Source organism: Cavia porcellus, unplaced genomic scaffold (assembly GCF_034190915.1).
Source record: "Cavia porcellus strain 051 isolate PalLab524CR breed Dunkin Hartley unplaced genomic scaffold, mCavPor4.1 scaffold_32, whole genome shotgun sequence".
Lineage (NCBI taxonomy): Eukaryota > Metazoa > Chordata > Mammalia > Rodentia > Caviidae > Cavia > Cavia porcellus.
In genome coordinates this window covers 20,836,349-20,861,076 of record NW_026947515.1, presented here as the reverse complement: position 1 = coordinate 20,861,076, position 24,728 = coordinate 20,836,349, and the positions used below count along the sequence as shown (strand labels likewise).

Sequence of the window (24,728 nt, the reverse complement as noted above, 5' to 3'; positions counted from 1 at the left end):
TCGGTACCAGGGATCAAACTCACGACTGCCTGCTTGCAAGGCAGGCGCTTATGCCGCTGAGCTAAATCCCCAGTCCCAGGCTTACTATTCTTTGTCTTTGATTTTTATATTGCATTGCTGAGGTAAGCAGGGTAGAGGTGGAAAGAAAAGCGTATTTTAATTAACTCAATATCTTAAACTGTTAGGACAGATGAACTAAGCCCTGAAAGGGCAATTGCCGTGACCTGGGTTTCATAGCAAGTTAGTATCATGGAGAGGTGTGCTGATATGCTGTCATTATATACAAGGCCCACTTCTAGGGGCAGTATATCCGTTACATCCTCATGAAACCCCTGTAAGGAAGGTTAAGGTTCCTGTCTTCATTCTATAGATGAGGGAGGAGAGAGGTTCATTGAGGGGAGGTGGTCAACACAGGGTCACACAGCAAGAACCAATACTTTCCCATTCCATCTGTCTACACTGCCTCTTGTGTGTGAGTTCAAGTCCTGAAGGTGTCATCCCTATGAAGCCTTGAAAAAAAAATCTTTCTTCTATGTAAACTGAGAATACCAATCCTCAGCCCTTTTGGGTTGGGAGGATCAAATGAGAGAATGTATTTTAGAAAGAAGCTTGTGGTTGCTTAGCTGTGTAGAAGTCACAGAAGTATTGCTGGTGTGATCCCTTGACCAGGCAGAAGCATTTTTGTGAACCCCATGTATGGGATTTAGGGCTCTGCCTCTTAAAATCTGAGAAATGTTACTTTCACCATGCCTGGCGTAGAAAGGGCACTGTATGCTACCCTTGATCTTAGCCAAAAGGCCAAGAAGGCGCTGCGTTCTGAAAACTCAGTTTTGGCTCCACAACATAAGGAGCATAGGAGCTAACCTGGAAGTGGGAAGATGGGGGCTCTACTTCCAGCTGGCCACTGTTTCACTGTGTGGCATCAGGCAGGTAGGCTGTCCATTCTAAGCCTCGTTTTTCTCATAGGACTAGAGTTTCGCTTTCAAACTTTGAAATCAGCAGAATCCTTTCTCTTGTAAAGTACTGGCACCTGAACATAAACCAAATTAAAGTAGCACTGTTGTGGTTGATGTGGGGAGGTTCTTGGGGCTCTCGTAATTGTCCATTCACCTGCATCCCCTTCTTCTTATCCTTTGTGCCCTTACTGTCATACACTTAGGTATCTCTGAGCTGCTCCAGCTCTCTAAGTCTAACTACTCCTTCTGTGGGCAGCCCTGGTTCTGCTGCAGGACTCCATCGTGTTTCTGGCCATTGGAATCAAGTTCAGCAAATGCCTGGCCATGATGACTGGCCTCGGCACCAGATAGCACCTGGTACCTCCCACCAGAGACCCTGACACCTTAGGTAGCCTATGCTGGATCCTAACAGAAGGCATATGCTTCCTGGAAAGCAGCCAGAGCACACACAAATTCTGTGTGTTTCCCCTAGGAAGTGTATACTCTGGAGTGTGTGTGCACAAGGGGCAGGTAGATACCTCCTTCTTGTGAGTGTCCCATCCACGTCACACAGGCTGCTCCAGCTGAGGGCAGTGAGACTCTGAGGCCCCTAGTGGTAACTTGCTTCTCTCAACTTCTCAGGAGAAGGCCATTAGCATCTGGGAGTCCAAGAATTTCTTCTTTGAACTTGAGCCTCTACCAGGGGCTGTGGAAGCTGTGAAGCAGATGGCCAACCTACAGAAGTAAGTCTGTCTTCGTGTCTGCACCCTTCCACTGCCTCCTCTCTCTTGTCAGTCCTGCATGTGGCCAGCCTAGCTGCTCATTGCTGACCCCTGTAAAATCCCTGCTGGACAAAGGCTGTGGGCACCAGGCTGCCAGCAGTAGCTGAGCTGGGGCTTTGGGTTCTGGGGTTCAAAGTCCAGGGAAACAGGTATTAAGCCAAGATGCATGCAGGAAAGATGACCACAGATTGTGCTGAGTTCTGCAGGGAAAAGACTGAACAGGAGCCCATACTTGGAAAGGGATGTTTAGAAATGAGGAGGTTGTTGGAGAAATTCTGGTTTTGTTCGAGTGAGATGAGAGGTTCTCAGTAACCATCACACATAGTCCACTGAAACCCATTAGCAATTGTGTAACATGCTTCCTTTAGAATGTTTTAAACACAGCACTGTTGACATACAACTCCTGTCCTGTACAATTCATTCATTTAAGTGTGTACAGTTTAGTTGTTTGCAGTAGATAGCTGTGTAGCCATTGCCATTTGTAATTTCAGAACCTTTTCTTTTCTTTCTTTCTTTTTTTTTTTTTTTTTTTTTTTTATCGGTACTGGGGATTGAACTCACGACTGCCTGCTTGCAAGGCAGGTACTTATGCTGCTGAGCTAAATCCCCAGCCCCCAGAACCTTTTCATCAACCTGAAAAAGAAACTTATACCCATTACTGGTCACTACCCATTCTGGACTTTCTTCTGAAGCCCCTGGCAACCACTGACTTTGTTCTTTTTCTTTTTTCTTTTTTTAGATTTGTCGGTTCTGAATGTTTCTTTCTTTTTTTTTTTTTTGGTGGTACCGGGGATCAAAATCCCGACCTTGCACATGCCAGGCAGGCGCTTATGCTGCTGAGCTAAATCCCCAGCTCTGAATGCTTCATACAAATAGTATCATACAGTGTCTTTTGGGTCTGATTTTTTTTCATAACATCTGCAAGATTTGTTCATATTGGATTATCCATCAGTATTTATTTTTTATTGTTGAATAATACTCCATTGTATACGTAGACCACATTTTATTTACTCATTCATCAGTTGATGAACATGCAGGCTCTTTCTGTGTTCTGGCTATTGTGAATACTATTTCTGTGAACATTTGTTTAAGTATTTGTTTCTTGTGTAGTTTGGTTGGTGACCAGAGTTGCAGAAAGTATTAACTTCCTGACTCAGAGTACCACTGTATTTATATCTTGTACTCATTTTATCAATTGGGTAATTAATTATTCCTTTAATTATTTTAAATTGTAACATTTATATATCCTAGATACAGATTTCTTCTCAGATATATGATTTTCAATTATATTCTTTCATTATTATATTTTACATTCTTTCATTATAGATTGTTTCACTTGACAATATGCTTTGAAAAACTTCTAGATTTTGAAACAGTCTCATTTATCTTTTTTTGTTGTATTAGGTATCATATTTAAGAAGCCATTGCCTAATCTAGGGTCATAAGAATTTTTCTCCTGTATTTTCTGTAAGACTTTTAATCTTAATCTAAATTTTAATTTTTAAAAATAACCCAAGTTATTTTTAAAAATAACTTGAATATTTAGATCTGTAATCTGTTTTCAGTTTTTATGTATGTTGTAAAGTGAGGATTCAGCTTTATTCTTTTGTACCTAGATGTTCACCTGCTCCAGCATACATTTTTTTTTTTTTGTCTTTTTGAGTTTAGCCTCTTACTAGGCAGTTCAGGCTAGCCTTGAACTCACTTTGTAGCTCAGGCTGGTCTGGAACTCGCAATGATCTTCTTGTCTCAGCCTCCTTCCTGAGTGCTGGGAATGCAGGTGTGTGCTACCACACTTGGTTCAGCATCATTTGTTTTTCAATTATTATTTCCCCTTAGAGTTGTCTTGGTACCCTTGTTTAGAATCAGTTGACCATAAATGTAAGTGTTAAATTTTATTTGCCACTGTTTTACTTGAATTTAGTAATCTGAGTAACAAATCAAATGTAAGATATGGTTTGGTCTTCAGTGTGCCATATAAATGCCTCCAAAATTTTTCAGCTTTAAAAATTTTGCTATAAATAGGTATTAGAGATACACAAAATGCCTGGAGTTTGTGTTAATTTATAGACCTTGTTTGATCTGTAATTTATCTTTGGACTTGAGTCCATACCCTGTAGAACATTATATTTGATTGTTTTGTGGTATGAACTTGAGTTACAGTGGATCATGAGAAGAGCCTGGAGAGGCAAAGAATTCATATACATTGGACCTCTCTATCTGTCCTTTCTACACTCATGAAATTAACCAACCTCAGATCAAAAATATTTGGAAAGAAATGATACATTGGTACTAAGTATGTGCTATGTATTTAGGCCTATTATGTTAGCTTTCTTTTACTGTAACAAACTACTATAACTGAATAACAAAATATTTATTGTGGCTCATAGTTGCAGAGATTTTAATCCATAGTCACTTGCTCCGTATGCTTTTGGGCCTGTAGTGGTAGAGAACATCATGGTGGGAGTACATGGTAAAAGGAGGTCTGTTTACCTCATAGTGGGAAGAAAACAGAAAGGAAAGGAAGGAATGGGGATCTCCTAATATCCTTTTCAAGGTCTTGCCCCCAGTGACCCAACTTCCTCTCTCTAAAGCCAACCACCTAAAGGTTCTCCCACCTCCTAATTGTACCAGGGGCCTAGGGCCAAGCCTTCAAGCATGGGGGCCTTTGAGGAACATTCAAGAGCTAAGCCATAGCCCCTCTGACGGTTGCACGTGTGCTGAACGTATGTGAAGTTTTTCTCTGCACAAGTCCCTAAACAGTGCTATATATATATATTTACATAGGATTTTCATTGTATTAGGTGTCATAAGTAATCTAGAGGTGATTGAAAATATATGGAAGGATATATGTAGGTTATATGCTAATAATATTATGTTTATATTTGGGATGTGAATATTGCTGGATTTTGGTATTGGCTGGGGATGAGAGTCTGGAACCAATCACCTACAGATATGAGGGGCTCCTCCAAACTTTCTGTATTCTTGTGCATCCTGGCTGCAGTCCCAGGACTATATTAGGTGCTGTGTGGTATAGTGGTTTAGAGTGAGGGGCTGTAGCTGGTCTGCTTTCTGGCTTCTGGGGAACCTGTCTCTTAGATCCTGGAGAAGTTATCAAAGCATCCTAGGTCTCAGTTTCTTTATCTGTAAAGTGAGAATGGTGAGAAAGTGCTCAGAGTAGCACCTGGCACACACTAGGTATTCAAAAGTAGCTGGTGCTCTCGTTATTTTGTAGGGTTTAGTTGGCACATGACAAGAAAAGCATTCTGAACTGACACAGCATGGAGAAGAGTGATGTCGTGTGTATTGTAGCAGGAAAGAAAGCAACTTTCATCCAGTTCAGTCTAGCCTGAAAGACTTATCAAAACTTCATTATTTTCACTTTCCTAGAAACTCCCAGTTTGGGAAATGCTAGTGTAGACCACACCCAGTGGACCCTTACAGTCCTTTGAGCACCTAATTTGATAGAAGATTCCCATGGTCTGTCAGTGCCCAGAGTTTGCACAAAGCCTGGGGTCTGGTTGAAGTAGGGTGGGTTACTGAATGTCTGGTGTGGAAGGAAATATGTATACTTTAGAACAAGAGATATGTGAGACCTAGGGAAAAAGACCAAGGCTTGTCTTTTAATGTCCCAAGTATTTATGAAGCATCTGCCGTGTACTTGGCCGTGAACTAGATACTAGGGGCACACAAATAGGTAAGAGAGAGAGTTCTTTTATTCTAAGCATTCACTGGTTCACTAGTCACTGGGAGGTGGATCTAAAAGCCTGGTAGTGGACTAATGGATGATAATGAACTAGTGGACATGTGAAGGCAGAATGGGAGTGCAGACAAGCAAGGCCTTGCTCCCTAGAGAAGGCCTTGACCTTGACTTTGGCATTGAAGCTGCATCTTGGAGAATGAAGAGGGGAACCTGCCAGGTGGAGGAGGGGCAGGGATCTTCAGATAGGCGAGAACTATGTGAGCAGAGGCTTACTCTTTTATCCGCAGTGTTTTCTCAAGCAGACTGCTTAGTGTGCCATCCTCGTTCCAGCAGCTCTGGACTGACAGTGCCTCTCTGTCAGGCCTCAGGTCCTGAAGAGCTTGCTTTGGGATGCATTTGGTGTCTAATCTTTTAATTATTCAAGAATATTGGAGTCACCTCTCATCCCCATTTTTGTCCTACTTCCTTCCCTTTCCCCTTCCTTTCTCTCTTCTCTTTCCTCTTCCACTCTGCCCAGTTTTCTATATTTTCTTCTTCGGTCTAGGGATTGAACCCAGGGCCTCACACAAGTGCTTTACCACTTTACCAAAAGTTATTTTTTTAAAAAGTTCTTGTTTTGAGACAGGGACTTACTAAATTGCCCAGATTGAACTTGAGTTTACAGCTCTCCTCCCTCACCCTAGTTCATTGCAGATTATTTTTCACCTTCAGTTCTGAGCACCAGAACGTTACCCCTGTTGAGAGACCTTTCCTGACTGCCATGGCAAGGGAGTTGCCCTCTCCTCCAGGTCATTCTGATCCCATTAGCCTGGGAGCATACTCTGTGTTGAAATTGTTACTTCTGTGTTTGTCCCTTCCTCTTTCCAATGTCAGGTGCCTGAGGTTAGACATTATCTGGTTCTGATTCTATTCTCAGTCCCCAAAATGACACTAGCTACATAGTATGCACCCAAAATGTTTGCTAAATGAATAACACTTAAGGGTATGTATTAACATAATCATAGTTCTTAGCCCTTTTTAAAAATATAGAGGGCCTGGGATTATAATTTAGTAGTAGAACACATGCTTAGCCTGCATGAGATCCTAGATTCAATCCCTAACACCAAAAATGAATGAATGAATGAACATGGGTGGAGCTGGGCACAGTATTTTGAGTTTATCCCAGCAAAAGATAGAGACCCGAGGAAGTTATAGCTTGTGTCCAGATGTCCCCCTAAAATCTCATGTGGTCATAGGTGGGGGGGCTTTTTTAGAAGTAGCTGGGATTAAGGGTGTGTGATTACTAAATTAATGTACTGATTGGCTGGCATAGTTCTGTGTAGGATTAAGGTGCCCCACCCTAGGCATGAGTGCTAGATACAATATAAAGGGACAGAGTGAATCTGTCACTTATAGCTTGCTCCCTTTTGCCTGCCATAAACTATTTCCCCTCTGCAAGGCCATCCTGCCTTGGAGCCAGCCAATTATGGACTGAAATCTCTATAAAGGCAAAATAAACCTTTAATTTTGGGTGTCAGATATTTTGGCTCGGTAATCATAACAGTAACTAACACACAAGGATTCTGGGCCTACCTAGGCAACATAACAGAACCTTGTCTGAACAACAGTGACAGCAACAAAAGTGGTTGGGATCCTTTATGTTTTTCTGTAGCTGTCTGTTTTTGTCTGACCATTGCATTTTCTGTATCAGTACTAGAGGACTACCTTATTATTTTAAAATTTCTTTTTGTTATTTAAAAGTAGAGACCGAAGTCTTGCTATGTTGCTCAGACTGGTTTCAAACCCTGGGGTCAAATCATCCTCCTATCTCAGCCTCCCAAGTAGCTGAGACTACACATGTGTGCCATGGTATTTTGCTATCCCATTTTTTTATATGTAATTGTTTCCCTGTATTCTACAGAAAATACGTATCATAACTTATGCATTACTCTCTATATGAGTGTATTGATTGTTTCTCACGTGTTTTTGTGTGTCAGAGGTTCAGTGAGCATCTTGGTATAGATGTGCAAGTGTTTCTGTGGGACATTGGACTAGTTATATCAAAACCATGTGTATTTAAGATCATAACAGATATTTCATGATATAGGATATTTTTTAATACACATAATTCCATGTTATGGTTTGTGTCTGGGTGTCCACAAAGCCACATGTGGTCAAGAAGAGCGGGCTTTTTAGAGGTGGTTGAATCTAGAGTTTGTGATTAGTTCATTCTCTAGTCCTGGCATTGGGGCTGTTAGTATTACACTTGCCCTAGGGCGGGTAGCCTGCATATAATGTAAAGGAGGAAAAGAGGTTGCTCTCCTCTCTTCCCCTTTTTTGTACTTACTGCTTTTGCTGTATTTCATCACCATGAAAGATTGCCATTCTATCACGCCACCCTGACTTGAAACCAGCAGATTATGAATTGAAACCTCCACAAACCGTGAGCTAAATAAAACTTTCCCTCCTTAATTTTGGATGTCAGCTATCTTGTCCCAGCGATGAGACAAAAGTGACTAAGTCATCCCATAACATGCAGTATAGTATACATGCTATGCTATACTTTTTTTCTCACATAAAAGACCCTCATTCAGGCATCATGGCACACACCTGTAATCCCAGACTCAGGAGGCCGAGGCAGGAGAATTACTGTGTTTGAGACCAGCCTAGGCTACATAGTGAGTTTAGGGCCTGCCTGAATTACAGAGTGAGATTCTGTCAGAAAACCAAATTTAAAACAAAATTAAACAAAAAAAAAAAAAAAAAGAAGAAGAAGAAGAAAAGAAAAAGCCCTTAGTCAGTATGCATCATCTGTTATTTCTAAAAAGATTCATTGATTTTAGTACTGGTGATTGCAACCATGCTCTTCACAGTGAACTACATCCCCAACTTTTTTACTTTTTTATCCTGCTAAGTTGCCCAGACTAGGGTCAAATTTGTAAACCTCTTGCCTCAATCTCTCAGAGTACTGGGATTACAGGTGTGTGCTGCCACACATAGATTATATCATCTTTTAAAAGAGCATTTGATATGTAAAAATAGCTAAACATTATTTCAAATCAATGCTGGCAGATTTGTGAGTTGTATCTGAATTTTCTTATACTCCCTGGGTTTCAATATGTATTTAAAAAAGTAACTTAGGACTACTTTTGGAAGTGATTATAATTAGCTTTTGAGGTCAATTACTAGGGGAAGCCTGGAAAATGTTCGCTTTGAAAAAAATATAGCTTGTTGTTAATTTAGAATATTAAAATATTTAACATAAAGTCTTTCATAGTCTCACCACTCTGAAAACATTACTTTTAATATTTTGGTGTTTTTGCTTGAGTTTTCTGTAGTTTTTATTGTATGTTTTAAGCCATATAGACAGTCCCTAACTTACAGTGGTTTGACTTAAAATTTCTTGGTTTTACAATGGTGTAGCAGAGATACACAGTTAATAGAAACCACACTTTGAATTTTGCATCTGGACCTTTCCCAGGGTAGCAAATGCAATTGGATCCTCTCTATATGTTGGGCAGGGACAGCAAGCTACAGTTCCCAGTTAGCCTCAGATGACAAGGAGAGGTGACTGACCTCTACAGTATAGTAGGTTAGGTGTACTTATGCATTTTCAACTTCAGATATATTCGCTTTATGATGGGTTTGTAGAGATATAAGCCCATCTCAAGTTGAGGAGCATCTGTATTTGTTGGTCAAAACAAATGTTTGATGTCGTAGGAGACTTTTAAAGGTAACATTATTCATTTACAAAAATAAGTGCCTGAGGGGCTGGGGATATAGCTCAGCGGCATAAGTGCCTGCCTTGCAAGCAGGCAGTCGTGAGTTCAATCCCCGGTACCAATAAAAAGGAAAAAGACAGATAAACTGAACCTGTATTTAAACATGACATCTATTACTCCTCATTCATTCCTTAAACAGATATGTGTGTCATTTAGTATGCATCTTCCACTGTGCTAGCATGAGAATATATTTGTAAATGAGACACTAAAGTCTCAGGCCTCAAGGAGTTCACTACATTTGGAAAGATGACAACACATAATCAGTTGCAATTGCAATTTCAGGTTGTGGTGAGCTTTGTGAAGGCAGTTAACCAGAATGTGTGTTAGTCAGTGGGGAAGGGGCTACTTTGAGTGGAGTAGAAAGAGTCTCCAGGAGCTGGCTTTTGACCTCATACCTGAAGGTAAGAATGAACAGCCCAGTGAAGTGCTGGGCTGATGTTCTAAACCTAGAGGAGAGCAGGTATAAGTACTATACCATAAGATGGCAAGAGCTTTGCTTATTTGACTAATATAAGCTTTTCTTATTTGAAACAAAATGGTTAGAGCTTGTGTGTGTGGGGGCGGAAATGGGATGGCAGAGTAGCAGAAGATGGGCCTGAAGAAAAATTGACATGGTCAAACTTAGGTTTTCCGGCTGGGGATACAGCTCAGCAGCACAGCGCTGCCTGGCAAGAACAAGGTCCTGAGTTTGATTCCAAGTACAAAAATTATATATATATATATATATATATATATATATAGAGAGAGAGAGAGAGAGAGAGAGAGAGAGAGAGAGAGCGAGCGAGCGAGCGCAAACTTGGGTTTTAAAAATATGAATTTGGAAGAAACTGCTGGAAAGGAAATTATATTGTTGTTTGGTCAGTTCTGTATGCCTGTTGTATCTGGTAACCTGAGCAACTATTTTAAGACAACACTTTACAATGTGACAACCAAGGGGCTGGGGATTTAGCTCAGTGGCATAAGCACCTGCCTTGCAAGCAGGCGGTTGTGAGTTTGATCCCCAGTACCGAAAAAAATGAAAAAGACAAAAAACAAAACAAAACAAAACAAAAAAAAACAATGTAACAACCATGGTTAAATTCCTATCATCTTGTTTCAAAATTCTGTATCACTATTGTTGTTGATGATGTTGTTAACGTTATTGTTTGGCTTTCATTGTTCCTTTTTTTGTTTGTTTGCTTGATTGCCCTTTTATTTTTCTGTGCTTTTTTGCCCTTTAAAATATAAAAAATATGGAGTTGGAGCAATGAATTTGGATAGACATTTCTCCAAGAAGAAATGCAAATGGCCAGTAAGTGCTTGAAAATGTGCTCAAATATTCATTCTTAGTGACATGTGAGTCAAAACCACAGTGATAGCACTTCACATCCACAAGGGTGACTATTATGAGGAAGTCGAGTTCTTTAACAGTTGTTGGAAAGGATGTGGAGAATTGGAGCTCTCATATGTTGTGGGTGGGAATGTAAAATGATGTGGCCTCCGTGCACAACACTTCAGGAAACATTTTGTGAACACATGAAACATAGAATTACCCTATAAGCCAGTAAGCCCAGTAAATACTCATAGCCTAGTAAATACCCACAGAAACAAAAACATATATACCCACACAAAAAGTTGTGCACAAGTGTTGACAGCAGTGCTATTTATAATAACTGAAAGGTGGGAACAACTCCATTTCTATCAACATATGCATAGATAAACCAATATCCATGCAAAGGAATATTATTCCTTTATAAAAAGGAATGAAGTTCTAATTCATGTTACAATGTAATAAACCTTAAAACACCTTGCTAAGTGAAAGAAGTGAGACACAGAAGGTTATATATTGTACAATTTAATTTATATGGATATACAGAGTTGGTAAATCCTTAGGACCAGAAAGCACCTTTGATTGTTTCCAGAGTGGGAGGAGGAAGGGGCAGTAGGCATTGATTGCTTACAAGACACAAGTTTCAGGCTGGGAATATAGCTCAGTGGCATAAGCACCTGCTTGGCAAATGCAAGGTCTTGGATTCAATTCTTGATACCAAAAAAATCACCCAAAAAACAAACAAAACAAAAAAACCCCAAAAAACCCAAGTTTCTTTTTGGAGTGATAGTAGTGTCTAAAAATTAGATTGTGATGGTTATAAAACTCTGTGAATATACTAAAATTTATTTAGTTTTGTACTCAAAATGGGTAAATGTGATGTATGAATTATAGCTCAATAAAACTTAAAAAAATCAGTTTGCTCAAATTGTTACATTTATTTAACAAAATGATTAAACAGTAATTTTATTGGATAAAAGAGGTCAGATGATTTAAAAGTACACATTCTGTTCCCATTTGTATAAAATTCTAAAAAATACAATCTAGTCTGCAGTGGTAGAAGACAAATTGGTGGTTGCTTGGGGCCTAGGATTGGGGAGGGGGAAGGAGGGGCACGTGAGAGAGATTACCCAGGGGTTACATTCAGGTTGTGGATGTGATTATTGTCTTGATTGTGGTGATCTCTGCTTCATGGGTGTGTACATGTGCCATGACATATACTACTTAATGCATATACATTATTGCATGTCAGTTATACCTCAGTAAAGTTGTTTAAAGATAATCAGTCTGAACCAGACATGATGGCAGGCACTTGTGGTCTGAGTTGCTTGGGAGGTTGAGGCAGGAGGATTATTTGAGTCTAGAGTTCAAGGCCAGAGGGGAATATAGTGAGATCCTATATCAGGAAGAAAGAAAAAAGAAGAGAAGAGAAAAGGAAGCCTGTCTGCACACAGGGATGATAATGGTATGGAGGGGCCAGTCTTGGCAGTTGGGGAACAAGTGGGTAGTTGTAGAATCTCAGAGGTGGGTGATGGCATGAAGAGAAGTTGGTGGAACACAGGAGACCTCACGATGATGTAATTTGGGAGGCAGAAGATAGAAAAAAATGGTAATTTTTAGTTTTTTTTTTGTTGTTGTTAAGCACGTGCCATTATATAACAAGTTAATGACATTAACTGAAGGAAGATCAGGGAAGGGACAGGTCTTGGAATTGGGGGAAATTCAGTGTTCATTTTGGAACCACAGGGCTTAAGACGGGTGAAGCGTTGAAAAGGAGCTATTCAAAGGCCATGAAGGATTTTTCCTTGGTGCTGGGGAGAAGTTTGGAGGTGTCTGTACATAGATAGCATTAAAGCCTCAGGCTGGAAAATGCCACCTAGATGGGGCATACAGACGGAGAGCCTTAGAGAGCCCAGCACCAACCCTGAGAGGCTGGAAAGGGAGTGGATATCAGGAGACCAGGCTAGGGAATAGAGGACAGATATGAGCAGAGGGCCAAATGCTGATGAGAAAGATGAGAGTGCTGTGTGGTGTGCTGTGCACACGGTGTGCGAGGGTCCCCGGAGAGAGTGAGCAATTCCTGTGAAGTGAGGGTGTTATATTTTAGATCTACTGTGTCTCCCAAAGGGTCATTGGGGAGGTAATTGGATCATGGGGATGCTATACTCATCAGTGGGTTAATCTACTGGTGAATCCATAGCTAAATGTACTGTTGGCAGGTGGACCCTGATTGGAAGAGGCATTTCACTAGGAGCAGGTCTAGAAAGGTGTATCTCACCCAGTCCCTTCTATCTCTTCTTCCTGCGTACACTAAAATGTGAGCAAGATAAACTTCTCTTCCTTAGAGTTGTGGGTATCTGGTATTGTGTCTCAGTGACAAGGAAAGTGACTAAGTCAGGAAGGGACCAACTCCAAGTGGGAGTTGGTTGAGAAAGGGACAGATGGTGAGAAATAGAGTCTGCAGCAAAGGAAGTTGTGAAGTGTGTTATCCTGTGGAGGGAGCAGGGGTGTGATGGTAACATGAGGGTCACAGTTTTGTGTTATGCAGATAGCTGCTGACTTAGGGTTTTGTTGATTTGTTTTTAAATTCTGGGGATTGAATGAAAAACTGAGATACATCCCCAGTTCTTTCTTAATGACTTAGCAAGACCCTGTCTCAAAATAAAAACTAAAAGATGGATTAGAATTGTATTTCACTGCAAAGGTTGTGGATTCAGTCAATAGTGCCACATTGCTTTGGGGGGAGTTTTAACATCATTGATTTGAACCTGGGAATGGTGGCACACATCTAAATCCTAGGACTCTGAGTCTCAGGAAGATTGATCACAAGTTTGAGACACCGTCTTGCTAAGTCATTAAGTTGCTCATGCTGGGCTTGAACTTATGATCCTCCCGTGTCAGCCTCCCAGAGTCTGGGACTACAGTCATGCACCACACCTGGCTTCTACTGATGATTTTTGCCTTGACTGGTGTGAAAGTGGTAGCCATTCAGTGGAAACCATATTCTCATGTTCAGTAACATAGGTGTATTTAAGTGCATTTTGTACTTATGACATTTTTAACTCACAGTGGGTCGATCAGGATGTAACCTCATCATCGGTTGAGCACTATCGGTAGGTAGTATAAGACAAGAGATACCAGGACATACTAGAATGAGGAGGCACGGAACAGGAGGAGAGGGGGAGTTTTGGACGGAAAAATCCTCGTGATGAGAGGGCAGATGGGTGCAGATGGAGGGGAGAGTGTACATGGAGGCTGAGCCAGAGGAGGGATGGCTGTTGTGGCATGGGAGAGAACTGTAAGGCAGGGCAGGTGACATGTGAGGAGAAACATGGATATCTCATAGCAACAAGTGAGGCGCAGGGAAGGCGTGTTCTAGCTGCGTGTGTGTGTAGGACCCTGTGGTGAGCACCTCCAGAGCCCTAGAGAGTAGCCTGCTATGCAATCACTAGGCCCCATCTTGAGATCACACAGCAAAGCTGATTCAAAGATTATGTGATTTTTTATTTGTCTTCAGCTACCTTCAGTTGCTTGAGTGGAGGTGGGAGAAGTTAGATAGTGGGTTCTTTCGGAGCCTGGCAAAACAGCCCTCCGTGGAGCAAGATACACAAACAGTGATTGTAGAGACGGGCCACCAAGTGTGCGTGGGGCAGATCCAGGATGTCAAGCCTGTGGTGAGGGAGTGTACACAAAACTGGTGTGCCTCAGTCCTTGTGTCTGCTGAGAAGACTGAAGAACTGAGCGCAGGTTGCTACAGTGTTTGTAATGGGTGGCAGCCAGGGAGACCAGGCTCCATGTGCTGAAGGAGAAGAGGCTTTGGGGATGATCAAAAAGGAAAGGGGGATATTTGGAGGTAAGGAGGGTTAGGAACTGAGAGAGTATGTGCTGGATCTGCATATGTGCACATGTGTGCATGTGGGTAATGTCACTAGGATGTTCAAGAGCAGGGGAAGAGGGAATGGTGTTGAGCTAGGGAATGGGGGATGGGAGGGACTATAACCAGCCAATAGTAGATGACCACAGCAGGGAAGAGTCAAAGGCTAGTCCCTGTGGAGACAGCTGAAAACAACTATGGGCCAAACACTGATAGCTGGAGGGACATAGTAGATGTGAGGGCACAGCCAGGTCGGCAGAGGATGTACAAGGGCTGGGAAGAGCTCAGGTAATGAGAGGGTACATGCAGCACCCTGGGGTCTGGCAGGCTTCCACAGGACTCGGGGCCAATTTGCCAGAGAGAGTTGGGGAAACACGTGTGCAGCTCAGTTTGATGAGCTGAGATGGCCAGTGTTGGAGGTGAACTTCAGCTTTTGGGGATATTTAGGCCCTGGTAGAGAGAGGCAGGCACCTAGGAAGCCCTTCTGGGTCAGGGCCAGCTTCCCTGTGGATTTGTCTTGGAATCTGGACTGTGGGAAGGGTGTATCGTACCACACACAGAGCCGGCACCTGTTTTGAGGGGCACACACTGCTCAGTGCAGGGGATCTAGGCTCTTCTGTTTGACCTGAGACCAGAGAATTTGCACGTGGTATTAGAAGTCTTCATTATTGATTTTAATTTACTGCCTTTTTTACCTTTCATGGGACATCAGTTTGTCCTTAAGTAACTCTAGGATCTGTGTATGCCCCCCAATTTTTTTGTTGTTGTGGATGGAACCCAAGGCCTTGGGCATGCTAAGCATGCACTGTACCACTGAACTAGGCCCCTAGTCCTCTGCCTCCTTTTATTTTATCTATTTATTTTGGTTTTTTTGAGACAGAGTCTCGCTATGTAGTTCACACTGGCCTCAAATTTGCTGTTGTCCAAACTGGCCTCGAATTCCTGGTGATCCTCCAGCTTCATCCTGCTGGTGCTAGGAGTACAGGCATGTGCCTCTGTGCCTGGCTCTCTGTATTCTTGTCATGCTGGACTTGTTACCAAATGCTTCTTTCTATTTATATTTCCATGTTTCAATTTTAGAGAGCATCTGAGGTCTGCTAACCGTTTGGTTCTGGCCCTGCAAAAATTGCCACAAGTTTCCTGTGCTTCCCATGGTCATTGGTTGGGGCAGAAATTCAACATCTCTGGTATGGAGACAGAGTAGTGAGTTTCCCACAGCAGATGTGATACTCAGATCCTGACAGGGCTCAATCAAAAAGGGTATGGAGATGTGGGAAAGAGAGCATGGTGGTAGCTACAGGACTGCAGGCTCACTGTCTTTTCTCTTCTTGGCAGCACTGACGTGTTCATCTGCACAAGCCCCATCAAGATGTTCAAGTACTGTCCCTATGAGAAGGTAAGGTATGCATCTTGCTCTGGACAGCCCTTATCCTGTGCAGTGTAGGCAAAGGCTGATGGCTTATCTCACCTGACAGAAAGGTGCAGATTCAGTGCCGGGTCCCCAGCCCTTGCTCCCTGACTCTGTGCCAGTGGCTCCTGCTCCCCAAGGGCTTCTCCAGCACTGTTCTCGGGGTTCCATCCCCTGTTCTGGATGGGGTCTCATTATGGTGACAAGGTTTTGATGGGATGGGCAGCCATCCATATTTTGGGGCAATGACATTTGTCAGATTTACCTGTCTGAACAGGCTTGTGACAGAGGTAACAAGAGTACCATGTCTGAAGGGCTGCAGGATTATGGACATCTTTACACGAAAAGCCTGACCAAAGGGAGGTGGTTAAAGTTCATTTTGCTACACACTCTCTTTTGACCTTATTGAAAAGAAATAGAATGATGTATGAGATGGAGATGTTTATGGAATTTGGGAAACTGCAGTTTCCAAACCCAAAAGATGACTGGTGCCAGGGAAAGGGCACTTGGCAGAGGTGTTCAAAGCCTGGCTGTTGTCCAAGGTTTCTGAGCAGCTCCTCCTTAGCCCAGAAGACTAGATTTCCAGACCAGTGCTTTGCTGCTCAGGAGCTCCCAACCCTCTGGCAAGAGTTCTAAGCATCTCCCCTTTCCTTTCCTCGCTCCAGCTCCATGTCAAGAATGACAGTTACACATTCAGCCAATGCTGAGTGCCTTTGGGGTACTTACTCTGGAATTATGCCAGTGCTTGGTGCCTGTGTCCTCATGACACCCCATCCTATAGTTGCCTTTGAATTCTCCAGGAGCATGAGGTTGATTAAACCCAGGAAAGTGGGGCCTCTGGTCCATAGTTTGTGGGCATGGTGTGAACTGTGAATAGGCTGTGCCTATTCTTTCTAGTACAGCAGTGGTCTCCAAATAAGGTCCCCCATTGTCAGCCTCCCCCAGAGACTCCATAAAAATTGAAATTTAAAAAAAAAAAAATTGTAAAGGGGCTGGGGATTTAGCTCAGCGGCATAAGTGCCTGCCTTGCAAGCACGTTGTGAGTTCGATCCCTGGTACTGATAAAAAAAAATTGAAAATTTTCAGCCCTGCAGCAGAATCAGAAACTCTGGCAGTGCTAGCATGAACTTGACCAGTCCTCCAGGTAACTCTGATGCAGCTGGAGGCTTAGGAACAGGGATAGGGAATCCTACGGCTGCTTCCACTGATCTTGGTGTGTAGTCTAGTGGCTGTTCAGTATCCCTTGGTAACCTTGGGGAATTGGTTCCAGGAGGTTCCCCCTTAATCAAAATCTGCAGATGCTGAAGTCTCATATATAAAGTGGCTTGATACTTGCATATAACATGGGTACATCTTCTCATATTCTTTAAGTTATCTCTAGATGACTTATAATAACTACCACAATTTAAGTGGTATGTGAATAGCTATTGCACTGTATTGTTTAGGGAGTAGTAACAAGGAGAAAAGTATGCACATGTTCAGCACATACGCAGTTATTGAATGTTTCTGCCCTCTGCTTGGTTGAATTCATGGATATGAATGGTTGCAGACTTTATTTACTAGCATAAGGTTGGTAAGGTGGCCGTTTACCCATTCCTGTGTATTTACACGTTTTCTTTGTGCTGATGCCCCCACCCCACCCAGCCTCTGTGAAAACTGTGTCCAGCCTGACATGCCTGTCCATGGCCCCAGTGTCTGTGTGTGTCTCTCTCTCCTTCACACTGGACACAGTGCTATCTACTTTCCTTGGCAAGTGTGCCAGTGAGTCCAGTGTTCTCTGTTTTCTGTTTCTAAATATGACCTTCATCTGTATCTTTCTTCCTTTTGCCGCCAGCTCAGCATTTCTTCCCAGAACTCCTAATGTCACCCCTAAACTGCTGGCTCATTTTAGTCCCACACAGAGCTGATGAGGCATTTCATAAGGCACATCGTGTCAACCCTTTCTTAATGGCTTCCCTTTAAAAATTCTGTGTAGAGACTCCTGGCATTCTCTTCAGATCTGCCTGCCTTTATCCATCCATTGTACTCCCCACCCTCTGTTTCTTTTTTTTTTTTCACCCTGTTTTTTAGGCCACCCTCGTCTCTAAACATCCTCCTTCCCTGCTGCTGCACTCGGACATCTTCCCCATATTTCCTGACAGTATATTCTTTCTTCACCTTGTTATATCTATTGGTCCCATTACCTGTGTGACACAGAAGACCGTTTGGAATGGGTCTGTGCCTCTGTCTCTGTTGTCACTCATTGTCTCTCACCAGGCTGAGGTTCATGAGAGTAGTGATTGTCATAGCACTGCTGACTGTAGACCTCCAGTGTCCAATGCAGGGGCCACCCCCTACCTCTGGCACTTAGTATTCAGTATTGGGTGGAGGGACCCATTGTTCCCATCATTTGACACAGTCAAACACCTTTGTGTCAGGATGCTTGCCACTTACTAGATGCCTCTAATATAGCAGGCACTGTCCTTTGATTACTGCTTCTAAGGTGTACAGGAATACCCTTCTAATTGGAGAGATGGAGAAACTGAGGCTCAGAGAAGTGAGACAGCTCATCTGCTAGACCTACTGATCACACAGCCAATAGGACTGGTCCCTGTCTGCCTGTCCCTGAGCTTACCCTTAGCTGCTATCTTCTCTTACAGGCTGCTCACACTTGCTGGAGAGGACACGGAGCCAGTACACCTTTTGGAGGGATGGGTGTAAGTCAGGACTCACTCTCTAGCACACTAAGAGCTTTAAACAGAAGTAGAATTGAATAGCTTTAAACAGACGTAGAATCTGTTAGAATGATGTTGGTTTGCTCAGAAAAGGGAAATAGGCAGAAGCAGGCTTTAGGTACCAGGAGGCAATCTGTCTAGTGAAGATGCTTCTAAAACCCTGGGGTGGAATTGTTGTCCATCCTGGGCTTTCATTTCTTCAAGAATCACAATCCAGGGGGCTGGGGATTTAGCTCAGTGGCATAAGTGCCTTGCAAGTGTGTGGTCGTGAGTTCCTGTACCAATAAAAAAGAAAAAGACAGGCCGCGCCTGGCCATAGGTCTGCAGAGGAAGAGCTGGGCAGATCTGGGGTGCCCTCACTGGCCTCTCTGCGTGTCTGGAGGACTCTGGATTTCTGCGCCCAGACTGCTGGAGTTCCCTCAGGCTTCCAGGTGCAGTGAAGGAGAGAGGTGGGTTTGAGGCTTCCACATCAGCCTCCCCATTCCCGGCTTCATTGGGAGACCTGCTGAGCTCCGGATAGGTGGGCTGGCCCACACTACCAGCTTAGCCCAGCCTGTTTAGCTGCCGCGCCTGGCCATAGGTCTGCAGAGGAGGAGCTGGGCAGATCTGGGGTGCCCTCACTGGCCTCTCTGCGTGTCTGGAGGACTCTGGATTTCTGCGCCCAGTCTGCTGGAGTTCCCTCAGGCTTCCAGGTGCAGTGAAGGAGAGAGGTGGGTTTGAGGCTTCCACATCAGCCTCCCCATTCCCGGCTTCATTTGGAGACCTGCTGAGCTCCCGATAGGTGGGCTGGCCCACACTACCAGCCTAGCCCAGCCTGTTTAGCTGCCGCGCCTGGCCATAGGTCTGCAGAGGAGGAGCTGGGCAGATCTGGGGTGCCCTCACAGGCCTCTCTGCGTGTCTGGAGGACTGTGGATATCTCTGCAACCAGGGAGGGTCCACAGGTTCCTGAAGCACTGCGGCCTGTGGTGAGTACCCTAACCCGGCTGCGATTGAAGAACTGTGGAGCTTCCAAGGGGCAGGTGGGCGCACAGTGTCCCTGAGGCCCAGCTTGTCTGGAACTGCGGAGTTCTGAGCAGGCAGAGGAGGGCCACTGGTTCTGTAGGCCTAATGGCTTGGAGTAGCGCGGCGCCAGAGTCCCAGTAGCTCCAAACATAGAAGGGGATTTTCAACAGATCCTGAGGAAGCTTTCAAATAACACTTGAAACACAGAAATATAGGAAAATGACAAAAAGAAAGACCAAATTACAACCTCAAACCTCCAGCCCATCTCAAGAAACCCTAGGAGCGATGTATATAGAAGAAAATATATCCCATCCACCTCATATATCGGACACAATAGCCACTGAAATTGACAAGCAACTCCAGGAAGCTTTAAAGAAATTCAAACTCGAAATAATCTCCCAGATAAAAGAAGAAATGATAAAAGAAATGAAAGAGATTCTAAATATATCTAAAGAAAACACAGATAAAAAATTGGAGGAACTAAACAAAAAGATAGAATCCCTAGACGAGCAATATAAGAAACAAACAGAATACATAATGCAGATGCACAGAGATATACAGGAAATAAAAAACTCCACTGAAAGTTGTAAAAACCGCCTTAATGAAAGTGAAGATAGAATTTCAGACCTTGAAGACAGGATTGCAGCTAGTGAACAGGAAAGGAAAGATCTTTTGAAAATAACAAGGAACCAGGAAACAACAATTCAACAACTGCAAGACGATGCAAAGAAGAATAACATAAGAATGATAGGGATTAATGAAAGAGAGGGAGACAACATGAAGGATGTCAGGAGGATATTTAGAGAAGTAATAGCTGAAAATTTCCCAAGCATGAGATCAGAAACTGACATCAGGATCAGTGAAGCATATAGAACTCCAAACAGTCATAACCAAAATAAAACTACACCCAGACATATAATAGTCACCATCCCAGAAATCCAACACAAGAATAGATTATTAAAAGCTGTCAGAGAGAAAAGACAAATCACTTATAAAGGAAAACCTATCAGAATCACAGCAGACTTCTCAGCACAAACGATAAAGTCAAGAAGAGCATGGAGTGAAGTATTCCAGATCCTAAAGCAAAATGATTTCCAACCAAGACTGATATATCCTGTAAAACTATCATTCAAAATAGATGGTGCAATACGATACTTCCATGACAAAGAACAGCTGAAGAACTTCATGAACACCAAACCAACCCTGCAAAAAATATTGAAAGACAGTTTAGATACACAAAGGAAAAAACCACTAAGCAAAGCAAATAATTAAACAGAACCGAAAGATAAAGATGCAACAGCAGAGAGATAACATTCCTACAATTAACCAGCACTTAACAGTAATAACCATTAATGTAAATGGTCTCAATGCACCAATCAAAAGAAACAGACTAGCAGAATGGATCAAGAAACAAAATCCAACCATATGCTGTTTACAGGAAACCCATCTAACCCAGAAAGATACTCACAGACTGAAAGTCAAAGGATGGAAAACAATTCTTCATGCAGCAGGAATCCAAAAAAAGGCAGGAGTAGCCATTCTGTTTGCAGACAACGTGAACTTTAAACCAACAATGACTATAAAGGACAAAGAAGGTCACTACATACTCGTAAGGGGAAAACTCCAAGAGGAAGAGATAACTATCTTAAATATATACGCACCAAACTCCAGAGCACCCAGTTATATAAAACAATTATTAACAGAAATGAAAACTCAAATTATCAGTAACACAATTGTAACAGGAGACCTTAATACACCACTGACACCAAGGGACAGATCAACCAGACAGAAAATGAGCAAAGAAATAACAGAACTGAATCACACCTGTGAACAAATGGGTTTGATAGACATATACAGAATGTTCCACCCAACAACATCAGAAGACACATTCTTCTCAGCAGTACATGGATCATTTTCTAAAATAGACCATATATTAGCTCACAGAACATATTTAAGCAAATGCAAAAGAGTTGAAATCATCCCTTGCATATTATCGGATCATAGCGCTCTGAAATTAGAAATTAATGACAAAGGATACTGCAAAAATTCCGCAAACACATGGAAACTAAATAACACACTCTTGAGTAATCAGTGGGTCACAGAAGAAATTAAAGAAGAAATTAAACAATACCTAAAAGAAAATGAAAATGCAGATACAACTTACCGGAATCTGTGGGATGCAATGAAAGCCGTTCTGAGAGGAAAATTTATTGCACTGAGTTCCCACATCAGGAAAACAGAACGAATACAAATAAATAACTTGATGCTACACCTCAAACAGCTAGAAAAAGAAGAGCAAGTCAAGCCCAAAGCCAAAAGAAGAGAGGAAATTATAAAAATCAGAGCAGAAATCAATGCTATAGAGACTAAGAAAACAATCCAAAGAATCAACGAATCAAAGAGTTGGTTCTTTGAAAGAATAAATAAAATCGATAAGCCCCTAGCCAACCTTATTAAAAAAAGGAAAGAAAAAGCTCAAATTCATGCAATAAGAAATGAAAAAGGAGAAATCACTACAGACCCAATAGAAATACAGAGGATCATCAACACCTATTTCGAAAACCTCTACTCTCAAAAGTTTGATAACACAGAAGAAATAGACGGATTCTTAGAAGCATATGAAGTACCAAAGCTAGATCAAGAGGATATAAAACTGTTGAATAACCCAATCTCTGCTAATGAAATTGAGAATGTAATTGGGTCCTTGCCCACCAAGAAGAGCCCAGGCCCAGATGGATTCACTGCAGAATTCTACAAGAAATATAAAGAAGACCTAATGCCGACACTCCTCAAACTATTCAATGAAATTGAAAGGGAAGCAATCCTTCCTAAGTCATTCCTGGAAGCAAATATTACTCTAGTACCAAAACCTGAGAAAGACCCAACTATAAAAGAGAACTATAGACCGATCTCCCTAATGAACACAGATGCAAAAATCCTCAATAAAATATTGGCAAATAGGATCCAGCAAATCATCAAGAAGATTATACACCATGACCAAGTGGGATTCATCCCAGGAATGCAAGGATGGTTCAACATACGCAAATCAATAAATGTAATCCACCATATCAATGAAGCCAAAAATAAGAATCACATGATCATCTCTATAGATGCAGAAAAAGCCTTCGATAAGGTCCAACACTTATTCATGATAAGAACTTTACAGAAAATTGGAATAAATGGTCTATACCTCAATATAATAAAGGCCATTTATGACAAACCAACAGCCAGCATCATACTAAATGGCCAAAAATTGAAAGCCTTTACTTTAAAATCGGGTACAAGACAAGGATGTCCTTTATCACCACTCCTATTTAATATAGTACTGGAAGTACTAGCCAGAGCAATTAGGCAAGAAAGAGAAATAAAAGGGGTAAAGATAGGAAAAGAAGAAGTTAAATTATCATTGTTTGCAGATGACATGATACTCTACATAGAAGACCCCCTAAACTCCATTGAAATACTCTTAGATACAATAAATAAATTCAGTAATGTGGCTGGATACAAAATCAATACTCAGAAATCAATAGCATTCCTATACACGAACAACAAAATTACAGAGAGGGAAATAAGAGAAACTGGACTATTCACATTAGCAAGCAAAAAAATGAAATATTTAGGAATTACTCTTATGAAAGAAGTGAAAGACTTATACAGTGAAAATTATAATACACTGAAAAAGGAAATTGAAGATGATCTCAGAAAATGGAAAGACATCCCTTGCTCATGGATAGGAAGAACAAACATTGTGAAAATGGCCATTCTCCCAAAACTGTTATACAGATTCAATGCAATCCCAATAGAAATACCATCAACATACCTTATAGATCTAGAGAAATCACTCCTAAATTTCATCTGGAACCAGAAGAGACCTAGAATCGCAAAGGCAATTCTAAGCAGCAAAGACAAAACAGGAGGCATCACAATCCCTGACTTGAAGTTATACTACAAAGCAACAGTAGTAAAATCAACATGGTATTGGAATCAAAACAGAGCTGAAGATCAGTGGAATAGATTAGAAGATACAACCACAACTACGAACACACCCAACCACCTTATTTTTGATAAAGGAGCCAAGCAGGTTCACTGGAAGAACGACAGTCTCTTTAATAAATGGTGCTGGAAAAACTGGCTCTCCATTTGCCGAAAACTAAAGCTAGACCCATGTCTATCACCATGTACTAAATTAAAATCTAAATGGGTCAAAGATCTGAATATTAAAACAGAAACACTAAATCTATTGGAAGACAAAATAGGTAGAAACCTTGGAGACATAGGAGTAGGTAAAGAATTCATGAACAGGACTCAAACCGCACGGGAAATACTTCCCAGAATCAATAACTGGGACCACTTCTTATTAAAAAGTTTGTGCATGTCAAAAGAAATCTCCAGCATAGTGAAAAGAAAACCCACAAACTGGGAAAAGATTTTAGTGAACTCTCTCTCAGACAAGGGCCTCTTGTCTAAAACATACAAAGAATTAAAGAAACTCAGACCTCTGAAATTCAAAGATCCAATCCAAAAATGGGCATCTGAGATGAATATGCAATTCTTAGATGAAGAAATGCAAATGGCAAATAAATACATGAAAAAATGCTCATCATCATTGGTCATTAGAGAAATGCAAATTAAAACCACACTGAGATACCATCTCACTCCTGAAAGAATGGCCAGGATCAAGAAAACCGACAACAAATGCTGGAGAGGCTGTGGGGAAAAAGGAACTCTTCTGCACTGCTGGTGGGAGTGTAGACTGGTACAGCCTTTGTGGAGATCTGTCTGGAGATTTCTCAAAAAGTTGGGACTGGAAATCCCATTTATTCCAGCTATTCCACTTCTAGGCATATTCCCAGAAGAACTGAAAGCAGCATACCACAGTGATATATGTGCACCTATGTTTATAGCAGCACAATTTGTAATCACCAGATCTTGGAAACAACCCAAGTGCCCATCAACTGAGGAATGGATAAAAAAGTTGTGGTATTTCTATACAATGGAGTATTATTCAGCTATAAAGAAGGATCACATTGAGATATTTATCAATAAATGGGTGCAGCTTGAGACCATACTCATAAGTGAAATAAATCAATCTCGCATGTGTGAATACCGAATAGTTTCCCTAATGTAAGTAATGATTCAAATATATAAAAATATGTGGTAATCATGATTCCCCATTAGGTGGCCTTGAAGCCTTATAAAGTTTTCACTCATTAATTAGAAAGGCTTTATTCTGGGCTTCT

The 24,728-nt window shown here is 41.8% G+C and overlaps 1 protein-coding gene across 3 annotated transcripts in view; it reads left to right on the top strand.

Annotated features, from left to right (window-relative positions):
• The window catches only part of Nt5m (5',3'-nucleotidase, mitochondrial), a 45,468-nt gene that overhangs the window by 2,406 nt on the left and 18,334 nt on the right, over positions 1-24,728 (top strand). For all 3 annotated transcript variants that reach the window (XM_063242589.1, XM_063242588.1, XM_063242590.1), the window contains exons 2-3: positions 1,578-1,678; positions 15,700-15,760. In XM_063242589.1, the coding sequence (XP_063098659.1) occupies positions 1,578-1,678; positions 15,700-15,760 (162 nt within the window). The remainder of the gene's footprint in view (positions 1-1,577; positions 1,679-15,699; positions 15,761-24,728) is intronic.